The sequence below is a fragment of the Talpa occidentalis genome, unplaced genomic scaffold (genome assembly GCF_014898055.3).
Source record: "Talpa occidentalis isolate TD23 unplaced genomic scaffold, MPIMG_talOcc4v2.1 talOcc4.11, whole genome shotgun sequence".
NCBI classification, from domain to species: domain Eukaryota; kingdom Metazoa; phylum Chordata; class Mammalia; order Eulipotyphla; family Talpidae; genus Talpa; species Talpa occidentalis.
In genome coordinates this window covers 14,265,316-14,289,992 of record NW_023601104.1, presented here as the reverse complement: position 1 = coordinate 14,289,992, position 24,677 = coordinate 14,265,316, and the positions used below count along the sequence as shown (strand labels likewise).

Sequence of the window (24,677 nt, the reverse complement as noted above, 5' to 3'; positions counted from 1 at the left end):
GACCTCTCCTATCTTGCCCGCTGCTCCCCTCAGCAGTGTACTTCAGTCACTGAAATCTGCCTGTTCTGCTCCCAACCCTGCCTCTGGTGAATCGTCTCATCCCCCTATCTCTGGCCTACACCCCAGCTCTTGCATGCATAAATAAATAAAATAATTTAAAAAAAAAAGTGTATAGAGGGCCTCCCTTGTGGTGCAAGGGGTTAAGCACCGCACTATGAAGCAATCCACAGCCTCTGCAGCATGAGTTCGATCCCAGACGGCCAGGGAGCAACCCACATGGCGACACAGATCTCTCCTGACTCGTCCGCTGCTCCCCTCAGCAGTGTACTTCGGTCAATCTGCCTGTTCTTTTCCCCACTCTGTCTCTGGTGAATCCTCTCACCACCTGCATCTCTGGCTTGTACCCCAGCTCTTGTATGCATAAATAAATGAATCTTTTAAAAAAAAGTGTATAGAAAAAAATTAGAAAGACAGGTCAAATTGATAATAGCAATTATATTGAAGCAATTGGACTAGGAATGACTTTCTCCTTTTTTTCTATTTATAAGCTTCCAAACATATAATTTTGTAGATATATAATAAAGATTTAGATAAAAAAGGAATCGTGGCCCTCTGAGTTAGCATCATCTGCCCTCCCTGTCTCTGTCCCTGGAAAAGTAAGAATACCTTTCTGAAATAGGCTTCCGATAAATACATGATCTTCTGTGGGGCTCCAGCACACTTTATCGGAGTATTTGGGAAGGTAAAAATGGCATTGCCCTCTTTGAAGTCCTGCAGAGCTTTCCATGTCTTCTCCACTGTCTTAACTGAGTAATTGGACCCTATTTTTGGATGGGCAAAACCTTCAGGTAGGCCTTTAATCTGCAACAAAGCATACAAAGAAATTATTTTTTTAACAGATATGCAAATGGCTTTGGAGTCCTAGTTCTTTGCTATCCCTACAACCCTCCTAATATCTCCATCACCTTTTCATTCCCAGTACTCAACACAGTGGAGCAGGCAGATGGATGGGGGGTCTGCTAAGACCAGAACTGTGGTACCTGGAGTCACCTGTCAAACTGCAGAAAGGACTTGGCCCAAGGGAACCCTCCCCCCTCCCTTGGTCTTGAGGCCCTACAATGACTATATCCCCACCAGAAGGAGGACAATTTATTTCATCTGTCCATCAGAGTTAAGGACAAGAAGTCAGCCATACTTCCTTTTTGAAGGACCAGTTGCCTTACTAGGATGGAGATCTATAGTAATAGCACAGGTTATCAGTAATAGCACACTTAAAATACCCTTTTCAAGTTGTAACAGATCAAATTCTTAGATCAGGAGATCAGTTAGATCAGTTAGATCAAAACTGATGCTTGTCTTAAATGTTAGAAGGTTCATGGAGCACAGTAATGATGGCACAGATTGAGTTAAGAAACTCACATACCAGTTCTTCCAGCAACAGCAGGGAACCATCAAAAACCAGTCATCAGCCTGGGCTGGTTCTTCAGAAGGTCCCCAGGCTAATCTCCCAGTGCTCGGGCAACCACCTCCAGAGTCACAGATACCCATCCCTCAGGTCTCAACAAAAGAAAGTCCTGTGATCTCCATGACACTCAGTGTTGAGAGCAACTATCCTCTGATTACTGATCAGAGATCCCCGTTTGTTTAAACCCACCTGAGTAACTTCCTGGTATTTACAATCAAAGGGTGTCAGCTAATACAATCGGCCCTGGTAATGTATTTACATTCTCTTGCCCTCAGTTTTCTCACCTATTAAATTGAGATAAAATATCTACCTTGAAAGCAGTTGTGAGGCATACTAGCAAGGTTCCCAGGAAAGCACAGAATCTCCACAATAATAGTTACTTTAAAAGGGTTTATTTCTTGGTTTGCTGCAAGAGGCTGCTTAGAACGCTCAGTCTGGGTCTCTTCAAACAGCCCCTCACACACACTGGGCCTGCTGGGGACACAGCAGCAGGGAGATGCACTCTTTGCTAAGTCAACACAGGCAGGAGCATGAGAGGCATGGACACCTTCCAAGATCTAACGGCACCATTCTCCTTGGAGTCTACTCCACTGTCTGTTTCAGGAGAGTCAGGGCCGATACCATCACTCAAACCCGCCCCAAACTTCACACCAATTCATGGTTACTTTGGACCTTCAGAGAACATAAGCCAGAACCTTTCATTACCCTCATCCTGGACAAGTCGTGATTAAGGGGTTTTTGTTTTTGTTGGTGGGGGGTTGTTTTTTAAAGTAGAAACGTATGTCAAAGGTGTTATGAGCCAACTCAGATGAGGACTCTGCCTGAATCACCGTCCTGTAGCTTGTGACTTGGTTGTCACTCTGCTTTATGTGGTACAATCATTTATCCACAGTCCCCAACAAGCTTCTGGAAAAACATAATAATTACTGACTTGCTCCATTATGTTTTAGAAAAATAAACTGGGATCTCACAATTGTCAGATAACATCTAGACCCCAGGCTCACTGAAATGGGAGATCTACTTCTAAGATAATATCTACATTTCATTGCTCATTTCATAATACCAGAAGTTCCAGCCTCTACATAACAAAACCAGACACCCTTCCAGTGTGTGAACTAACTTCTGATAATGAACTAACCCCTGAGGTCTGCTTACAATTTCACAATCTAAATATTACTTTCAAAAGAAAATTTAATCTGTAATAGGCCAACTCAGTTCTGCTTAGAAAGGGAGTTTTCTTGTTGGTATGGAAAAGACTGCTGTTTTTTGATAATTAACATTAGAGTATAAACATGTTAACTCTCATTATAACATAAGACTAGAACATTAACATTGGCAAAATCTTAGGAATAATAATTTCATGACAACAAAAAGACTGCAGAGAAGTAAAACTAAAAGTGGTTTGTTAGAACACTTTCTTATCAAAATGAATATACAGCACTAAATGCAGCTTTTGATCTTGACATAAGCGGACAAGTATATCACAGAAATATTTTAAAACAGGGCTTCCCCAGTGGCACAGCAGTTGAGCGCTGGGCTGCGAAGCTGCCTGCAGCCTCTGCAGCGCCAGATCAATCCCCGGCCACCAGCGAGGCTCCCACATGGCACACAAACCTCTCCTGCTGCACCCACTGCTCCCCTCAGCAGTGTACTTTGTCAGTCTGCCTGTTCTGCTCCCGGCTCTGGCTCTGGTGAATTCTCTCACCCTCCCATGCTTCTGACTGTACCCAGCGCTCATATAAATAAATAAATAAATCTTAAAAAAAAAAGAAAAGAAATATTTTAAAACAGTACCTTCTCATAGTCCAACTGGATTCCGAGAGCAATAATAAGATATTTGTAGGATATCTGCAACACAAAACAATGTTATTTTAGACCAGAATCTCAAAAGTGGCAGCCCAAGGGCTGACTTAGGCCCCAGACTTGCTCAGCCAGTACCAAGTTTCTGTTTTTGAATGAGTAGCCGGGGGCTCTGGGTGGTGGGCAGGGCTGCAGGGCAGGAGCACAGCCCAGGCAGCCATCCTGACCACATTCTCTGTTGTCTCATACCTCACTGCATCACAAATCTATGTAACCTGCCTGGTCCCAAAGAGACTGCGGAGAATGATAGCAAAGAAGTCACAGTTATTGTGCAGTGCTTCTGTTAACACTCTTTTGTGTTAAAGGGTGCAGAATGACTTCCTAATCATAAAAGACAATAACATTTCTTTAAAATATATGGGGGGGTATAAGCAAATCGGACCTGCCATATGGATTGGATCACTATCATAACAGAGTAACTGCTCTTTTGAGAGTAATGAAAAAGAATGTGATATGCTAGATCTAATCCTATTCAATAATCTGTTTGGAACTTAAAAGTCCCCTGTTTAAGGAAGGATGTTGTGATTACTCAAGCTGAGGAGAACATATCTACACACATTGTGATAGAAATAGGAGAAATGTAGGGGACCAAATAAGGGACCAGGAAAAAAAAATTATTATATTAAAAAACAAAATTAACAGGCAACTATTGATCCAAGACACTCTGCAGGGAAGGGGGAGGGAGAGGGATCCAAACAGGGGAGGCAATGTGTTCTTACACAAGGGACCATGGTGATGGTGCATGGGTGAATTGGTGATGGGAATTTTGCAGGGGCTACACCCGAGAGGAGAGAGCATGCATTGCACAAAAAGGAAGAACGATGTAAAAAATACATAAAATTAAATTATTTAAAAAAAAGAAGAAAAATGTGGGTTTTAGGATGAGGAGTAAGACAGACTGAGGCCAGGAAGTGTAAACAAGAGGGATGCCAAGTAAAAGGACCAGCCTAGAAAACTGGAGATGGTAAATGATCAGTGAAACTCCAGATTCCAGAAAGGGGCAATAGGCACTAATAGCACAGTCTTGAACTAAATGGAGAAGCAGAGCAGTGAGCTCAGCAGATCATAATTGAAGAGAAAAGACTCCAAGTCCTGAGAGAGCTTGGCTCAGACTGGGGGACCCAGGGGAGAAAGTCGTTTAAGAGGTTCTGCCCTAGAACCCAGGAGACTCAGCTCCAAGGTCACCTCCCTAGTGAAGCCCACAGGTCCCTCCGGGAGCGCCCTTAGCACAGTACATGAAGCTTTATAGCACCTGTCATGTTTATGGGAGTCATGTCATCTTCTACATCAAAACACTCCCAGAGGATAAGGGTTATGTCTTATTCCTTATATTCCTAGAATCTAGCACAGTCACTAAATTAAGTGAGGAACTTAGTAATGGCTGGAAGGATAGAAGGATCGATAATTTCAGTTGCTTGAAAAAACATAATTATTTAAAGTAGAAAGATAATATATACATCTGCATCTGTGTGATTTGCTTATCCATAGAGAGTTGGTGCCCTAGAATGTCTTGTTCTATAGGAAAGTATACTGGGATCATTAAATAGCTTAACTGTGTTGAATCTTCAGGGTATGTGAGGTCAGAGGTGGCATGGGGACTGGGGGAATGATCTACTGGTAAAAGATACAACCATCATCAACAAGAAATGCCTTTGCTTTGTCCGTGCCTTGATGGCTTTATTAGAGCGTAACATAAAATCTGACACTAACAACTTAATTAGGATATTCATCCACTGCAAAATTCCAGACTCACCCACTAAATAGCTATGTCTTAGTAAATTGATAAAAGGATGAGCGTGAACACAGCTTCACAGATTGCTAATAATATTTCTTGAGCATTCACTCTGCAAGGCAGAATTGCATGTTTTAATTCTTTTAATCCTCACAACTAAAAAGGATAGGTATTATTTCCTACCCCTCCAGGAACTCAGTCTAATGGGAAGCCAGGCATTACCGATAATCACACATATAATTACTAAATCACAGAATGTTGTGATAGCATGTCAAGAGGGAACCTGACCTAGTCTAGTTAGACCAGGGACAGCTTACCTGAAAAGGTCATATATATGCTAAATATGAATAAGAGTAACTTAGAAGAAGCAAGTACAGCATGTGCAAATGTCCTGAGGAATGAAGAGGCAGAGACATTTGAGGGAATGAAAGGCCAGTACACTGGAGCAGAAACAAGAAGCAGGTTAAGTCTGGAGAAGGAGCAAGGCCCAGTATATGCAAGGTAGATGGGATATGTTCCAGGCAAACAGATCTCTGGGTCAGAGAAAAATTAGAAACAGGCCAAGTCTGGGTTTCAGCAGTGCCTTCAACTCAGTCTTTCACACTGTTACTAGGATCAGAAATTATAAGCTAAGATGGTATGATTTGATAAATTTTATTTTATCTTTTTTATTTTTTTTATTTTTTTAATTTTTTAATTTTTTATTTTATTTATTTATTTATTTATGGGGGGGGGGCGGGACCCTCGCCAGCAGCCGGGGAATGAACCGGCGCTGCAGAGGCTGCAGGCAGCCTCGCAGCCCAGCTTTCAACTGCTGCGCCACCAGGGGAGGCCCTGATTTGGTAAATTTTAAAATACATGCTAAAAAATATTGGTCAATTTATACATGATTTTACAAACATGTTACAGAAGTAAAGGCTGGAACTGAAGTGAGGTCATCATGGATTAAGTTAGGGGGAAATGCTAAAAAATAAAGAAGGATAACTTGTCAGAGAACACCTTAACCCTGGGACAAGTAATTATCAACCCATTTTAAATTCAACCCCAACCCCACATGCCCCAGTCCCAATTACTCAACTCTTTTTTTCCATAACATTCAACAATTTCTAACCACTATCTAATTCACTTATTATGTCTATTATGTATTGTATGTTCTCCCCCCACTATAAAATAAAATCCAGGATAATAAGGATTTTGTATGCTTTGTTCACTTTAAGACTATAACTAGCTTATAGCAGATGCTTAATAAATATTTGGAAAGGAAGGCAGGAAGGCAGGCAGGAAGGCAGGCAGGCAGGGGCAAGTGAATGCAGGCCAGAGAGCCAAGGATCATGAATGCTGTAAAGCAGGTAACCTTGATCAGGCTTCACAGAAAGGATACAATGAATCTCTGAATTCCTTGAAATTAAGTGCAAAATTTGGAACATATATACACATTTCTAGAGAGGACTTTCATCAGGTGCTCAGAACAATCCATTACCCAAGGAAATGTTAAGAATGTCTGAGGCCAATGAGTCCCTGCTTAGAGGAAGGGGTTGGGATTCCCACTGACTCTCAGATTCTACAATTCTGTCAAAATGCTGGTGTGCCCCCTTTGAAGCAAAAGCAGGCAGGATACTGAGGCCCATAACATGCTTGGGGCTCAAGAACCACAGGAACTTGGACCAGGCAGGGGACAGCAGGATGGCTGTACTGCCAGCCACTGTCTTCGCGCAACAGTAAAATGAGGGGACAGGACACCACAACCTTTCTCCCTATCCTGTTCTCATCCTCTCAGACACACAAGGGACAGCAGCTGCTGAAAGACTCTAATCCCTGGCAATCAGGGTGAGGAGCAACTTCTAAATGGGGCTGAGCAATAGTGAGCCTCTGACTCCAGTCTCAGCAATTCTCCTTAGGCCCCAGCACAAACCTCAGGGTCCCAGGATTCCCTTACAATTCTGGCATAGTGGCCCCTAGTGTGACTGGGTGGATATTTCCCAGTATCCCCTTCCTCTGGGAGGCCTACCGTCAGAGAAGCTGGCAGAGATGGCTGGTATTTTACCATGAAGTACTAGTACTGAGAATCAGATGCAAGATATTTTACCAAGCAATAGGGCAAACAGATGGTGTTCAATAAATACCTATCTTAGTTGTTCATTTATTAATCCCACATCACTCAGTCCTTTCTCTAATCACTATACACCTTCCCATCTCATGTGGTATTCAACACATACACATACGTGCACACACACATATACTGCCCTCTCACCATCAAGCCGCCTGGTTGGTAATGACGACATTAATACAAGCCCTCAGGTTAACAAAAGCCAAAGGGCCCTCACTGGGTACCTCCTTGCCATTGTCTGTGCGGATGCAGTTCTTGTCTGGGTTCAGCTCAGCCACTCTAGCTTTGATCCATTCTACACCAGATGGAATCACAGTTGCTGTGGGACGCCCAGATGAGGATAACTGCTTGGCACCAGCACCCACCAGTGTCCAGATTGGCTGGTAGTAATGACTCTGAAAAAGAAAATATTTAGAGATTTATTCTTTTGGGGACTGATCAAAAGGGTCATAGTTAAAGGCACACTCTGATGGTTAAAGCTATACTCTCAATTACTCCCTCCTTATCCACAGAAAATTCTCCAGAAGCTTGGTCACACCCCACGCACACACTAGTCGGTGTCTACTAAGCTCTGAATAGCAATCACCTAACACAAGAATTCTGAAAGATGATTAAAAAAAAAAAATACACTGTTTTTACAGTCCATTGTATTCTTTACTGCTGAAAGTTGATTTGGTGTTTAACATGTTTTATATATACGCTCATAATATATAGCTACCTTTAAGTGCACAGATACAAAGAAAAATTAAGCCCAGTAGTCTAAATATGATTCCTCGGAAATATGAGGTGAATATGATAAATCTGGTTTTCAGGCATTTCTGGGGACCCTTGAAACTTCCATATTGGCCCCTCTTCTTTCTCAGAGCTTTTACATCCCCAGCCAGGAAGCACCAGATCCTACGCATAAGACAGGCCAACTTCTGTTCTCTGGAGGCACTGCTTTGATGGTCCACTCTTGATTGAAAGTAAAAGTTCTGGACCCAAGGGCAAAGGGCAGATTGGTTTAATGTTCTCTGAGAATTCCAACTGAGTCTCCACATTGCCAAAGTGCCTCAAACTGGCTGGACAAAATTGCCAACACACACTCAGAGGTGAAGGAAAACCTTCACATTTTCCCCTCCAGCCAAAAATGGTATGATCAAAGAGGAGGGGGCAGAGGTCCCCAGTTGTGACAGTTCATTGATTTCAAGTCTGTTTTGAAAAGGAAGAGGAGTGAAAATACAAGCACACACTGTTTTTAGACCAGGAAGAAAAATCAGCCTCAGCAATCACGAAAGCAGACACTGGAGGGAAAGCGGCAAATACCTTAGTCTCTGGCAGATCCTTGGAGAGACTCCACATTCATTTCTTGTGGAGCAGGACAGAAGCAATTTTGGCCTCCTAGTTTGGAGGTCAAACTAGGGAGACTTGCCCCAGTGTTAGTTACAACACACCACTGGTCACCTGATAAAGCTTAGACCACTGTCATTTAAAAGATTGTCTGAATCAGTCATTTTAAAAGGAAAGTGATTAATCTTTGATAAAGGAGCTACCACCATACACTGGAAAAAGCAAAATCTCTTCAAGGTGCCTGAACTGCTCTGCCTTACCACCTGCCACACTTGCACCTGGGGATTAGAGCAGCCTCCTCTGCTGTGGTTCAGGAGCCCAGGTCCTCACCAAGAAAAAGGCCAAGTTTCCAGGAAAAAAAAAAGAAAAAAGAAAAAACACAAGGCCCGTGGGCCAACCATCTATCTACATCTTGCAGCAGGGGAAGAGGGGATGCAATCAGAGCAGGGAAGAGAGACAGAGGGGAGCTGGGTGGTGGTGCGCAGGTGGATTATTGGTGGGAGGGCCACACCTAATGGGAACAATAACTACAGAAAGATGACCCATAATGTAAGAAAATAAATATGTATTTTTTAAAAAGTAAAATCTCTTCAACAAATGGCACTGGGAAACTTGGACAGTCACAGGCGAAAAATGAAACTAGATCATTACTTAACTTCCTACACAAAACTTAATTCAAAATAAAGACTTGGATATAAGACCTGAAACTGTTAAAAATACACCTCCATGAAAGAGGGAGGAGCACTGAATAGGTGCTAGTTTCCCACCCCACTTACACCTAGCCACCTTGAACTACAAATCCCAGCAGGCCATGAACCAGATTTCCTGAACAGGAAGCAGGCAAGAAGCAAGGTGGATATATACATTTGGTGAAACAAAGGAGACACATGGAGGAAACATGGAGAGACACTTAGAAGAGACACGTTGGTGAGAGACACATGGGGAGGTTGCTCCTGGTCCCTGACAAGAAACAACAGCCGATATTTCTTTTGACTTCATGGTAGATTATGTGGTATATTATGAACTTTGAGTCTCTCCTTCCATCCCAGCTTTCTGGGACATGCCTAACCCCTTTCTTGTGGTTCCTTACCTACCAGAAGTTACCGTAGACTTATGGCAACAGAGAGAAGAGAAGTGCGTGGCCACTGACTGTCATCTGCACATAAGGTTGGAGGTGGGAAGGTTTTGTGGGTTGAATTGTCTCTTCCAAAAAGAAATGTTGAAGTCGTAACCCCGGTCCTGTGAATGTAACCTTATTTGGAAAGACGGTCTTTGAAGAGTAACCACATTAAAATGAATTCATGCTGAACTAGAGTAGGCCCAAAATCCGATGACTGGTGGCCTTTTAAGAAGGTCATGAGGAGTTACTGGTACAAAGAGAAGGTCATGGAAAGGTGGCAGAGATTAGTAGACAAACCAAGGAACACCAAGGATTTCCGGCAACCACCAGAAACTAGGAGAAAGGCATGGGACAAACACCCCTTTGCTCCACAGCCTTCAGAGGGAGCATGACCCTGCTAACACCTTTGTTTTGGATTTCTGGGCTCCAAAACTGCCTGGTTTAGTGACTGCGGAGAATAAATATCTGCTGTTTTAAGTCACCAAATTTGTAGTAATTTGTCATGGCAGCCCTGAAGAAACAGATAAGAACATAAAAGCCAAGAGCTTGTCCTCCCACCTCCCAATCTATTTGAATGGCCTGGTGTTTATGACCTAAAAGAAAGGCACTAACTTGGGGACATGAAGGCCCAATGCCTGACCCCACCCTACACACACACACACACACACACACACACACACACACACGGGCACTCCAAAGTGGGGCACTCACCTCACTGGGTTCAACAATAGCCACATTCTCTGCGCCCACTCTCCTCTTCATACGGGCAGCCATGGTGACCCCACCACTGCCCCCGCCCAGCACCAGCACCTCATAGTAGTTCTTGGCCATGAGGTTGGCCCCTGTGTGCAGCTGAAGTGGGCTGGCCTGCTGAGGACCCAGCCTGAGCAGGCAGGCAAAGAGCCGGGCGCGGGGGCCAGACACCACGGTGACCAGTGGGGACATCTTCAGGCTGGATCAGGCTAGAAAAAAATTAAAAAAGCTCTGAGTACTAAGGAAGGGACAACTATGGGACCAAAGCACTTTTTCTTTCAGGAAGGATAGGCTGGCACCTGGTCAGTTCTAGCTGGTTCCCATACCTTCCATCAAGACTACCTTCCATCAAGACCTTGGCTGTTTCCCCAAGATCTCCTGGCAATGCTCCATGGAGAGGTAAGAGTGGGCTAAGCTTTTCATTTCTTCCCCCACCCCCCCCCCACTTTTACAGGACATCTAGAACTTTGAATCAGGTCATCTTTAAAGTCTTCCTGATAACTTGTGTGTCCCCATCCTTGTCCGTCCAGCTATAATCCCGCTGTCACCATTCACCTCCAGGAACATTCCTTACTTCTGACTTTTCAGTTCATTAATGATATATGATTCCCCAGGTTGAGACCTGCACAATTCCTTGCCATAAAGGGCACCAAAGACCTTACTGAAACTGTAACGGGGGGGTCCCCAGGAAAGGGGGAGCTTCCAGGTTTCCTGCCCCACCCAAGGGAGGGTGGAGCTGAGCAGGGAGAGAAGAAGCTGCAGAGACTGAGGAAGGAAGCAGGATGGAGCCAGAAGGAGACCTGGAGGAGGCACTTGGAGCCTAGAGACACGTGAAGAAACTGCGCTTGTCTTTTGGTCGTGGACTGGGTGACACAGATGTGGGTGAGACCCATGGGGAGGTGACAATGGCAGCTTTTATCTTGATTTGATTTTGCTCTTTTCCTTCCAGACTTGTCTGGTTGTTTGTGACACTTTTCTGTGGGTCCCCACTGGAAGATGCTTTAGACTCGGGGCAGGCTTTGGGGCCTTGCTCTGGGCCAATCCCATTTGGATGGAGTTTTACCCATGAGGGGACGGGTAACTTTGGGTGCCTGATTTAGAAACTAGATTCTTTGCCTTTCCTGTATTGTTTCCTAATTGTATTAAAGTTCCTTCCCATTAAAGTCTCATGTTTTGTGTTAATGCGGCGGATGCCTATATAGAATAGGCAGGTTTGTGGGGTTTAGGCTGCCCCTCTCCCTGCCCTGTAACAAAACTACTAGACTACTGATGTAGTCCAGCAAGAAACTCCCCTCTTGCAACTCAGAGTTCAGACCACAGTAATTGGGGCCCTGGCCCCACCTGGAGTCCTCCTGGCTCTCTTGCCCAGAGACAAGCAATTTTATCAAATCACTGAGTATAAACTTGAAAGCGAAAGGCCTCCACATCTTTGGCAATTTCAACCAGATGATTAAAAAGGCCATAAAAAGAGGCCTGCTTGGTATCATAAAATTATATTTTATGTAAGAACCTATGCATGTTTCTGACCAGTCTCTATTATATTCAATTCAGTATACAATCTCCCCTAATAGTTCCTCTGAAAGACACACTTTACCTTTAGGAAAATAAGTTTCTGTGTGTTCTGACAATGAGAAAGGCTACTCAGGGGCTGGACCCATCCACAGACCTGGCCCGACATCTCAGATACCATCTACTTGTATTGAGAGGCCCAGACTCAAAATAGCTGCCCCCAATTCCAGCATCAAATTCAGTTCTTCTGGCTCAATAATGCTCTAAACCCTTTATTAAATTGCAAGTACCCAGCTTGCTAAGTCTTAACAGGAATGATTTAATTATATGATTCCCCCACCCTGGAAAAAGAAGACAGTTATACAAGAGGAATGGAGACAGGGGGAAGAGGAAAAGGCCATGAGAGGAAGAAGGAAAAGCCCTGGAGGAGTGAGAATTTACAGAGTAGAAAGGAGGAGCTGAGTGTTCATATTAAGATTTTATTAATTTTTGCATAAAGAACTGCGGTATAGGCCAGAGGTGTAGGGGGTGAGAGGATTCACCAGAGACAGAGTGGGGAGCAGAAGGCAGATTTACTGAAATACACTGCTGCGGGGAGCAGCAGGCAAGGCAGGAGAGGTCTGCTGCGCCATGTGTGAAGTAGCAGCAACTTGGCTGGGGACTGAACTCAGTCCTTCTCGGCGGGCCATCTCAGGGATAGCACTGAGACTTAACCCGTAGGCCATGGGAGGTCCTGAGCCTGAGTGTTCATTTTAATTAGGATTCACTCTATTCCACAATTTTGCACCACTGGTAATTTCCTCAATATTTCAGATCTGAAAAGAGCTGGGAAGAAGAGATTTGGGGGCCCAGAGTAAGCGGAGCAAACTCGGACACTGTTGCTGTAAGTTCAAAATCAATATGACCCTTTTAGAAAATAATTTGGCATCCTTTGATGCTTCATTTTCATTTCTAGGACTCTAGAGCAAGGAAAAACAACTCTATTACTGAAGAAGAAAAGTCCTGACAAATATTACTTCTCTCACATTCCTTCTTACAGTCAATTCTCAGCTAACTGGTTTGAGGGTTGGATATAATTAAACCTGGCTACAGAAAATATATCCACAGGCTCCAACCTGGCCAGGGAAGTCAGGTCACCAACTGTATTAACCAAGGTTAATTTACAATTACTTCGATTTAATGTAGGAAGGAGGGACAGGGATAGCATTCTGAAAGTCAAAACACTGGGACAAGGTTAATTAAAATGTGATTACAGAAGATGACTTATGTAGCCTTTTAAAATTATGTTTACACAGAGCATATAAAATGCTTATGTTATAGTCAGGGCACAAATCAGAAACACAATAGGACCTCAAACTATAAGAGAAAATGAATTTTTAGAAAAGATAACTAAAATGTTAATACCACTTCAGTTGTTTTCTCTGGGTTTCAGAATTATGGGTGATTTTGATTTCTTCTGCTTTTCTGCAGTCTGTAAGTTTCTGCTGTATGTATATTAACATTATAATATTAAATATTTGGGGTTTTTTGTTTTTTTTAAGATTTTTTTATGCATACAAGAGCTGAGGTACAGGCCAGAGATGCAAGGCGTGAGAGGACTCACCAGAGACAGAGTGGGGAACAGAAAAGGCAGACTGACTAAAAAACACTGCTGAGGGGAACAGCAGGCGAGACAGGAGAGGTCTGCTGCACCATGTGGGTGCTCCCTGGTAAGCCGGGGATCAAACTTGTATTGCAGAGGCTGTGGATTGCTTCATAGCGTGGTGCTTCACCCCTTGTGCCACCAGGGAGGCCCAATATTAAATATTTGTTTTTATGATGGCAACATATATTCAGTATCTGTCTGAGCACCTAACTTGTGATGGGCTGCCATTATCATTCCTATTTTACAGGTGAAAAACACTGAGGTGGGGAGTAGGTAAGTGACTCCCTAAGGTCATACAGCCTATAAGTGGTTACTCCAATTTGAACTCAGAAACCATTGGTGCCAGAGCCTGTACTTTAAACCACTACACTCTAATATCTCCGTGATTTTAATCAACAATAACGAAACAATAGATTTATATGATCATTTTTTTTTTTTTTTTAATTTTCTAGAGCATGTCTTATATTATTTATTATTTGTTTGTTTGTTGGTTTATACATGCACTGGTACAGTCAGAAGTGCGGAGGGTGAGAGAATTCACCAGAGCCAGAGCGGGGAGCAGAGCAGGCAGAAGGACCGAAGTACACTGCTGAGGGGAGCAGCGGGCGGCAGAGAGGTCTGCGCGCCATGTGGGACCCTCCTCTGGTGGCCGGGACAGCCGGGATTTAACCGCTGCAGAGGTTGCAGGCAGCTTCGCAACCAGCGCTCAACCGCTGCGCCACGGAGATATGATCATTTTAAATTTAAAAAAATAAAGATATTTTCCACACTTCTTAGAAAAGAGAAACCATTTTTCATGGTACTGAAACCTAAATATTTGTAACATTTTGGCATAACTATAATGAAATTTTCTTCTTTGTGTGTGCTTTTCTGTAATAAACTTAAACTAATTTTTTTTTTTTATTTCTCAAATTTGTTTATGATTGAAGAGTAGAGGAAGTCACTGCTTGGTAGGGAAGAAGCTATTTTATGGTGAACAGATAGTTATCACATTCTATCTTTCAAAATGTACCGAGGGCCTCCCCGGTGGCGCAGCGGTTGAGCGCTGGGTTGCGAAGCTGCCCGAAGCCTCTGCAGTGCCGGTTCGATCCCCGGCTGCTCCCCGGCCACCGGAGGAGGGTCCCACATGGCACGCAGACCTCTCCTGCCGCCCGCTGCTCCCCTCAGCAGTGTACTTCGGTCCTTCTGCCTGCTCTGCTCCCCGCTCTGGCTCTGGTGAATTCTCTCACCCTCCTGCGCTTCTGACTGTACCCAGTGCTTGTATAAATAAATAAATAAATCTTTAAAAAAAAAAAAAAAAAGGTCTACCGAAACACAGCCATTGCCTCACTTACCAGAAAAGGGAAACCATTTTATCATGGCCCTAACCCTAAATCTTAGCCCCATGGAAAGAGTTAAAATAACAGTGTAGAAGAAGGCTGGTTATATGTCTGGTTTGCAGTTACTCCATCTGAGGTTATTTAACTTTCTATGTAGTTCTCTTCTTCAAAGGGGAAGAGTTTATTCCACGATTTCCAAGAAGTGGAGTTCAGCCAAGGAGGCTGGTTCTGTTTTATCTCAGTGGTCAGTCATAGCCTGTTTCTGGATTCATATTTATAAACACAAATTCCACTAAAGCAGTTCTATCGACTTCATTAGTAATTGTCATCAAGCAGAAAGGCCTGACCCTTACAGCTGGATTTAACTTGTGAGCTATAAACAATTGCAAAAAACACAAAAAATGTATTAAAGGAAATGTTCCAAATTTCCAAACACCTAAAAATCTCAGCAATGCACTCACTCCAACAATGTAACATCATCTAAACTTCCAGATCAGAAAAAAAAAACTATGCTATAGTCCTGTTTTGGGGATTGGGGGGGCAGGATACAATGTTGAAGGAAAAAAACAACCAAGGGCAATGATGTATAGTCATAATTTTTTCCCATTTTATAATTGTGGTTTATGTGTATATTATATATACTATGTATTAATGTGTGTATATATGCATATGTATATGTGTGAGCATATATATTTGAATTAAATATATAGGAGTACTGCATGTGTGTGTGTGTGTGTGTGTGTTGTGTGTGTATGGCCTTTGTTCTCTGCTCCTGGTACAAAGCTCCTAAAACCCTTGTAATTGCCTGAGAAACAGGAATCAATAATAAACCCCTTTAAACTATAACTGGGTTTATGCTACTGAGGTGATTCCAGTCGGGACTCCTAGATAGCTTTAGGATGGGGTTGGGGTGCTGACAGAACAAGACCAAATGTGTATTTAAAGAACTGGAACTTTCAGGCCCACCCTAAGTCTCTGGGAGGGGAGGCAGGCTAGAGATTGAATTCTACAAAAAGTCTGGAACAAGATTCTGAAAGCTTCCAGGTTGGTGAACACGCTGTGGTACTAGAAGGGTGGCGTTGCACCCCCAAAGACTGCATGGAAGCTCTGTGCCACCCCACTTGCCCTATGTACTTCTTCCACTTGCTGTTCCTGAGCTGCATCCATTATAATAAACCAGTAAACTTAAGTCTTTTTCCTGAGTTTTCTGAGTCATTTGAAAGAAATATGAAATCTGACATGGAATCCTGGGTGGCCGAAGTTCATGGTAAGCCCGGCAGAAGTACAGGATCCTGGGACCTCATTTGGCAGCTCACATCTAAAGTAGGGGCATTTTTTTGCATGTGGAGGTCCAGTTTCCCAACACCATTTATTGAACAAACTGTCCGTGTTCCATTACATATTCTTTGCTCCTTTGTCAAAGATTAGTTGTTCATATAAGTGCAGCTTTATTTCTGGGCTCTCTATTCGGTTCCATTGGTCTGTGTGTCTGTTTTTGTTCCAATACCAAACTGTTTTAATTATTATGGCTTTGTAGTATAGCTGAAGTTTGGAAGTGTGATACCTCCTTTCTCCTTTGTTTTCATCAGTAGGACTTTAGCTATTCATGGTATTTTGTGGTTCCATATGAATTTCATCAGTATTTGTTCTATTTCTTTGAAGAATGTCATTGGGATGTTTATTGGAATAGCATTGAATCTGTATATTGCTTTTGGGAGGATGGCCATTTAAATAATGTTGATTCTTCCAATCCATGAGCAGGGGATGTCTTTCCATTTCTTTGTGTCTTCTTCAATTTCTTTTAACAGTGTTTTATAATTTCTTTGTATAGGTATTTCACCTCTTTTGTTAGGTTTATTCCCAAGTATTTGATTTTTTTTATTTCAATTATAAAAGGGATGGTTTTTTTGATTTCTTCTTCTTCAGATTGACTGTGTATAGGAAGGCTACTGATTTTTGTGTGTGATTTTGTATCCTGCTACTTTACTGAACTGGCTGATTATTTTGAGTAGTTTTTCTGTGGATTTTTTAGGGTTCTCTATGTATATTATCATATCATCTGCAAATAGTGATAGTTTTACTTCTTCTTTCCCTAAGAATGAAACTAGATCCACTACCTCACCGTGCACAAAAATCAACTCAAAAATGGATAAAAGAACTGGACATAAGACCTGAAATCATAAAATATATATAAGAATATATAGGTAAAACACAAGACATACATCGCAGTAACATCTTTAAAGACTCATCACCCAAAGCAGTGATAGCGAAGGCAAAGATAAACACCTGGGATTACATCAAACTGAAAAGCTTCTGCACAGCAAAAGAGACATTAATCAAAACAGAGAGACACCCCACTGATTGGGAAAAAATCTTTGCACTCCATCCAACTGAATAGGGACTGATCACAAAGATATACAAAGAACTCACACGGTTCAACAAAAACAAAATAAACAATCCAGTCAAGAAATGGGCAGAAGAACTTAAAAGACATTTCTCCAAAGAGGAAATGCAAATGGCCAACAGGCATATGAAAAAATGTTCAACATCCCTTATAATCAGGGAAACGCAAATCAAAACCACACTGAGATACCACCTTACACCAGTATGAATGGCATATATCAAAAAAACAAGCAACGACAAATGTTGGCGAGGATGCGGCGAAAAAGGACTCTCCTACATTGCTGGTGGGAGTGCAAACTGGTCCAACCATTGTGGAAAGTTGTCTGGAAGTTCCTCAGTCTACTAAATGGAGCTACCATATGACCCGGCAATTCCACTCCTAGGGATCTACCCAAAGGACACAAAAACAGAGATTCAAAAGAGCACCTGTACACCTATGTTTATTGCAGCACTATTTACAATAGGCAAAACCTGGAAACAACCCAAACACCCAAAAATAGATGACTGAATCAAGAAGATGTGGTACATATACACCATGGAATACTATTCAGCAATAAAAAAGATAAACTCATACCATTCACAGCAACATGGATGGAGCTAGAAGGAATTATGCTCAGTGAAATAAGCCAGAAGGAAAAAGAAAAATATCGGATTGTTTCACTTATAAGAGGAATATAGAGGAACCAAATAAGACATCAGTGTAAAAATAATAATAACAGTACAAAATACAACAAAGCAAAAACATACAATTATAAACCAGAGACATCCTGCAAGGGAGGAGGGAGAGGGATCAGAGGGTGGGAGGGAGGAGCACAGGGGACTGAGGTGATGGTGCACGGGTGCCTTGGGGAAGGAAATTCTATGGGGACTCAATCTGAGGGGGTGGAGGGAAGCAAATATTGTCTAAAAAATGTAAAAAAAATGATAAATGTTAAAATAAAAAATAAATAAAGTAGGGGCAGTGTTGTGGGTTCTGAGTTAAGTGTAGAAGTTAATGTCAGTACTGAACTGTAGGCCACCCAGTCAGTATCAAGAAAACCATGTTTGGTGTTAAAAGTGGTGTCAGAAAACATCTTTCAAGGACCAAAAGGAATGTCTGGTATTGACCCACAGCTGGGAAAAAAAACAAACAGGCAACTGAAGGAAGTACCAGTCACACATCTTAACCGGGAAAATCCAAACTTCACCCAGAAATCAGCAGAAAAACCTCCATCAATAAAATAACTAGTAAAGTATAAATCTAATGTGATTTACTAGTCTCCCAAGGAGGTGCCTGAAACACATCCACTTGTTAAGTTAACGAAATAAAAACTAACTGCCAATGACAAAGAAGAACTTTTTGTTCCAGACTCTTCCTTTTTGTTCCAGACTCTTCCTTCATACAAACTGAAACACACACACTTTTTTTTTTTTAAAAAAGCAATAAGTTAAAGTTAATTTTCATTTAACAAGTGGCACATACAACACATTTTATAAACAAATACCATGATTTTGTTAGATGAAAATTCCTCAGTTACTCCTAAATCAATTCAGTCTGTCCTTCCAAGGCTTTGCTGAAGTAAAATTCCTGCTGATTGAAAGACAAGACAGTCTCCTGGGCATCTCTTATTACTTCACTGGCTGTGGTTTCTGGGTCCTAGTCTACGTGAGTCTTTGGGACGCCACACCTTTGCACAGCCAACCCTTCCTGGGCAAGCAATGCAGATCTCTCCTGGGTCAAAGTCTCCCTTATCTTATGCCAGGTGACTTGCCACTCACTGGGTGTCAGCTAGGAAACCCCGCTTAGTTCAAACAGAGCAAGGATTACTCAGCATTTTTCATGAAAGCTCCGTGGGGCCAGCAAGACCTGTAATCAACCCTGCGGTTGTTTTTTGCTCTTGAGGAAACAGTGGGACTTTGTATCATTGATCATGGGTTTAGCTCAAGTCTACGTCAGGCTGGGCTCTCTTTGCCTCTGGTTTCAATAACCACCAGGCCCACCTTTAACACATCGCCTTTGTAGAATGCTTCTGAAAGCAAAGACAAAAACATGTAACCACTTCCAGCTCTTTCCCACGCCATTTCTCCCAGCCAATCTCTCAGACATAGGCTTCCCAGGGCAAGCTTACTTGGAGCTGATACGTCCTGAGGTCTGGATGCTGTGTTCCTACTCTCTGAGACACAAGTGAGCCTTGTCTACACAGCACAGGCAGGGCTTACACCTAGTGCCCAGAGGACTTGGTCCTGGAAGGCTCCTCCTCCTGTACCAGCTCCGCCCCCTCTTGGCCTTTCTAGGCCTATTCAATTAAATCACCCCTGTCTCTATTTGTATCTTTCAACAAAATTAATTTCAGAAGACAGGTTCTGATAGAAAAAAGTAGGGGAAACTGGCATAATGATAGCTAACATATGTTTACCGGTTCTACTTTATTTATGCTGTCTCAGAGATGCCATAAAATAACTTTGTAAAGGGGGTGATTGTATCCCCATTTCATAGTTGAAAAGAAGGCTTAGTGTAAGGGTAGAGAACTTGCCTAAGACCACATCACTAATTTAACAGTAGAGTTTAATTCAAACTAATAAACGGATTTCTCACAGACAGACCTAAGAGAGCCAGGAAAAAATGCCTACCAGCCGAATTTTATTTACATTTGAATTTAAAGTAGCTTACGCCCCCATGGAGAGGAATGTGTGTTACTAAATTTTAGCTTACTAAGCAAACTGAAAAAAAAAAAAAAAAGGGCTCAGCTTTTTTGTGGGGGGCGATTTGGGTATGGTGCAAAAATTGCATTGATATAACTTTTAATAGCCCTTGTCTTCTAGAAATATATACTTGATTCTTGCAGTTGAAATGATTTGGAATGTGCTTGACAGTGATACAGAATGATACAGTGATACAGAACTAAGTGGGAGTACAGATGACACAAGATTGCCTAGGAGTTGATAATTTGAAGGCAATGATGTCAGTCTGTTTATTTTTGTACATGTTGTAAAGTTTCCACAATAAAAAAGCTAAGATGAACAAATTAATAATGCAACAAAACAACAAAAATTGAAAACCAGTGTGTCAGAATGTACAATAGCTTTGATGTTTCTGAAGTCACTAAAGCATCAAGGTCTGGGATTATTTTCAAATAGTAACAAGGTAATAGAAATACAAGTAATAGGGCCTCCCCTGGTGGCGCACCATTTGAGCACTGGGCTGCAAAGCTGCCGAAGCCTCTGTTGCCGCGAGGGTCCCACATGGTGTGACAGACCTCTCCTGCCACGCCACCTGCTCCCCTCAGCAGTGTATTTCTTCAGTCTGCCTGTTCTGTTCCCCACTCTGGCTCTGGTGAATTCTCTCACCCTCCTGTGCTTCTGACTGTACCCAGTGCTTGTATAAATAAATAAATAAATCTTTTAAAAAAAAAAAAAAGGTAAGAAATACAAGTAATAGCAACACAATTATAATCATACTTCCCTCCCATGGACATCCGGCTTTACAATTCACATGGCCCATACCTGGCCCACACTGGAGCTATTGGTACCACTTTACAAATAGGGAAACTGAGGCTCAGAGAGCAAGGTGATCTTCCAAAGGTGACACAGTAAGTCAGCAGCAAGGCCAAAGCATACTGAATCTTTTCTGTGGACAAGAATTTTTTCTAAATACCCTAGAGAGCTGCACTGCAGGCATTAGCAGGAGCTGGCAATACAGAGGTGAAGAGACACCAGTCTAGACAGTCTCCCATTTGGGATCTCGGCACAGTCTCTTTGCTGGGTTGGGCCAAGCAAAAGAGTCCCATGACCCCAGTGGCCCCATGTGCTGTCCCAGATTTGTCCCAGAGGGGCAAATCTAGGTTTTATGGAAATTGCAGTCTACACAAATTGGGGGTTGGACATTACTAAAATTAGGAAGAAAAGTTAATATTAACTTTGGATAAGAAAATAAATCACAATAAATATCTGGATCCTTGGTGATATGGTATTCTTTCTTCTGAGGTCTCTTTTAAGCAACTTATTAGAAAGACAACCATAGAAATGTTTCCTTGGGGGCCTCCCTGGTGGCGCAACAGGTTAAGCATCACCACGATAAAGCAATCTGCAACTACTGCAGCACGAGTTAGATCTCTGGCTGGCCAGGGAGCAACCCACATGGCGCAGCAGACCTCTCCGGGCTCGCCTGCTGCTCCCCTTAGCAGTGTATTTTCAGTCAGTCTACCTGTTCTGCTCCCGGCTCTGTCTCTGGTGAGTCCTCTCACTCCCACACCTCTGGCCTGTACCCCAGCTCTTGTATGCATAAATAAATAAATCTTTAAAAAAAAAAATGCTTCCTGGTTACAATCAGATTACGCCTCCCCTCCTGGAACCTGTCAGAATTCCCTGCACCCACAGGGGCCTATGTAAGAGAGAGACCCTAAAGCTTAATTTCATTGGCTTCTGAATAAATCCACCTCTAGTGCCTACAGCAACTCCTCTAGGACATTCTGCCCACTCACCCCTCTAAGACTCCGAGGACTAGACATCCCTCCTACCAGTCCTGAGCTTTGCCAATCCCCCTTTCAAACCTCCCCAAAATAACATGGTCACTTTGAGGAATCTAATTCCCATTGTAAACTGGCTCAGCACTCCCCTATACCACGTGGACCAGCATAGTGCTAGATGTAACTATGCAGACATGCAATCTCATTTTACAACTTGAAAAAGCAAGGCTAGAGGAGATGGTCACATCCTCAAGGCCACACAGCCAACAAAGGACAAAGTCAGGATATAAGTGGAGGAGACAGAAACAAGTAAGGGGGGGGAGCCACAGTAAACATCCTCACTTTCCCTATTATATGAAGGACACTCCTGGGAATTGGCTCACATGACTGCGGAAACTGACTAGTGCCAAGATCAGCAGTCAGCAAACCAGAGACCCAGGTGAATGGAGTGCGTAGACTGAGTCCAAAAGTCAGCAGACTCAGATTGCAATTCAGAAGATAAAACCAGGAAAAAATTGATGTCCCAGCTCAAGGCAGTCGGGAAGGAAAGATTCTCACTAGTCAGAGGGTCAGCCTTTTTGTTTTCCAGACCTTCAACTGACTAAGGCTACCCACATTGGGAGGGCAATCTGCTTTACTCAGCCTACTGATTCATGAGGAAACAAACTTATTGGCACACTCAGAATGTTTGACTAAATCTCTGGGTACCCAGCAGCCCTATAAAGTTGACATAAATTAAGCACTATACCCTCTGACTTTAACAATAAAAGGACAGGTCCGAATCAGGGAAAATCTCAGAAACCTGTTAGTATCATTCAGATTAGTACCACTTTGAGTGCAAATAAAACGCCACACATTGCCCTAACCATGTTATGGTTTCTTGCATTAGATATTAGCCAATAAAGTATGCAGTCCTATTTGTGGCACTTATTGATGGCACTGGATTACACACTTCAGGAAACCTTCCCGGAGATGCTTTCAGTCTTATTAATCATGTTCTAAGTTTTCCATATTTATGCCTATGTGACATTTGGGGCTCTTGCTAATTCTAGAGAATGCCCCTCCCAGCACTATCTAACTCCTAAAGATAGTAAACCCACTTTTTGAGAGAGCACACCTTTGGTATTTGAACCAACCAATCCACAGGCAATATTCTAAACCACCTCCTCCCTCTGGTTTTCACACTCTCAAAGGTAACATCCCTCTATCCTAATCACCTAAGGCCAGACATCAGACAACTAGGATAGCTCCTACACCCCAGAGACCATTAAAATCATTCAAACTAGCTGATTCTGAACTTGGTCAGCCTGCCCCCTCTCCCCACTTCACAGAAAGCCACAGAAACGAGGCTTTCCCCCTGCCTTTTCTACCTCCCAAGCATCCCTGGTGCTTTCCCATGTGGCCCTGTTACAGGGCAGGGAGAAGGGCACCCCAGACCCCGCAAACCTGTCTGCTCTAAATAGGTTCTGCCCACACAAAACATAAAAGACTTTAATAGAAAGGAACTTTAATACAATTAGTTAACAAAGAATCTAGTTTCTAAATCAAGCACCCAAAGTTATCCGTCCCCTCGTGGGTAAAAGTCCACCCAAGAAGGATTGGCCCAGAGCAAGCCCCAAAGCCTGCCCCAAGTCTAAAGCATCTTCCAGTAAGAACCCACAGAAAAGGGTCAGAAACCACCAGACAAATCTGAAAGGAAAAGAGCAAAATCAAAACAAAAACTGCATTGTCACCTCCCCACGGGTTTCTCACCCACATCTGTGTCACCCAGTCCACGACCAAAAGGCACCGCAGTTTCTTCACCTGTCTCTCTGCTCCATGTGCCTCCTCCAGGTCTCCTTCTGGCTCCATCCTGCTTCCTGCCTTCCTCAGTCTCCTCTGCAGCTTCTCCTCCTCCCTGCTCAGCTCCACCCTCCCTTGGGTTGGGCAGGAAACCTGGAAGCTCCCCCTTTCTTGGGGACCACCCTATTGCAGTCCTACCTGGAATACTCTACCTCCTGTTCCTGCCAAACTACTAGTAAAAATTCCTTTCTTGGCAGTTGTCTCCTGGTGGGTTGGCTTCACCAGACCAGATGAACACAAGTCCTAGGTGATGGAGGACAAGCATAGAAAAAAACTGAAAAGGACGTGCACAAGACCAGAAACCTGGCTCACACAAGGAAGTGGGGGTAGAAAAGTTTAGCATAACCATCAACAGTTATGGAAACTAGTATCCTTAGGCGCAGAGGATGATCCTTAGGCACAGCCGCCTAGATTACAAAGCATAACATCCAAGCAGGTAGCTAAGGGCGCATCCAAAGGTAAAGATATGGAGATTGAGCCCATTGTAGGATCTCACCTCCCTTTCAAATCCTACATGGTTATCCAAAATCAGCAATTCACCCGAAGGCTCACAAGGAGTGACCCCTCTGCAAGAAGGCTCACAAGGAGTGACTCCTCTGCAACCGCAGGACACGGAGCAGGATCTCTATGATCCGAGCAGACGGGGTAAGGAGGAGAGTCCTGGAGCCCTCAGTGGCTTTTCAGGCTTTTATTGGGATTTACGAGGCACACTGCAGGCAGGGGTGCTGGGGGGCGGGGAAGCTGACAGGCCTCCCAGCCCCCCAGCAAGTCTTCCACTTTTTCCGGACTCTCTGGCGTTCTCTTAAGTTCTCTCTGCTTCTCTCATGGTTCTTCCGTTCGTTCTTCTGGCGTTCTGGTGACACCACCCTTACAAGTTCAGTTTCTCAGTCCAGGTGTACCCACTTACGCATTCCCACAACCTATTCCAGGTGCCCGCCATCAGGCATGCATTCGGGACCACAGGGATCCCTCATCCGTCCTAATGGCGGGAGGGCAGAAAAGCCTGATACGTTTTTACCTTACCCTACACCCTCCCAAACAGAAGAAGACTGTATCAGTGCAGTCTCTGCACTGGCTCGGGGCAGCAGTCCCTATGCCCACCTGTGCCTATGCAGGTGCTTCTTTTCACCAACTCTCTCCTCTGCAGG

The 24,677-nt window shown here is 43.2% G+C and overlaps 1 protein-coding gene across 5 annotated transcripts in view; it reads right to left on the bottom strand.

The window, feature by feature from the left end:
- SQOR (sulfide quinone oxidoreductase) overlaps nucleotides 1–24,677 on the bottom strand; it is a 44,023-nt gene that overhangs the window by 10,685 nt on the left and 8,661 nt on the right. Inside the window, exons 1-5 of one of the 5 annotated variants that reach the window (XM_054701216.1) lie at nucleotides 23,668–23,694; nucleotides 10,325–10,575; nucleotides 7,389–7,559; nucleotides 3,260–3,313; nucleotides 667–861 (exon numbers count right to left, since the gene is read on the bottom strand). In XM_054701216.1, coding sequence (XP_054557191.1) covers nucleotides 667–861; nucleotides 3,260–3,313; nucleotides 7,389–7,559; nucleotides 10,325–10,558 — 654 coding nt within the window. In that variant the 5' untranslated portion in view covers nucleotides 10,559–10,575; nucleotides 23,668–23,694. Of the gene's footprint in view, nucleotides 1–666; nucleotides 862–3,259; nucleotides 3,314–7,388; nucleotides 7,560–10,324; nucleotides 10,576–19,350; nucleotides 19,368–23,490; nucleotides 23,507–23,667; nucleotides 23,695–24,677 lie in introns of those variants that run through there. The other 4 variants (XM_054701211.1, XM_054701209.1, XM_037502415.2 and 1 more) reach the window with 4 other exon arrangements.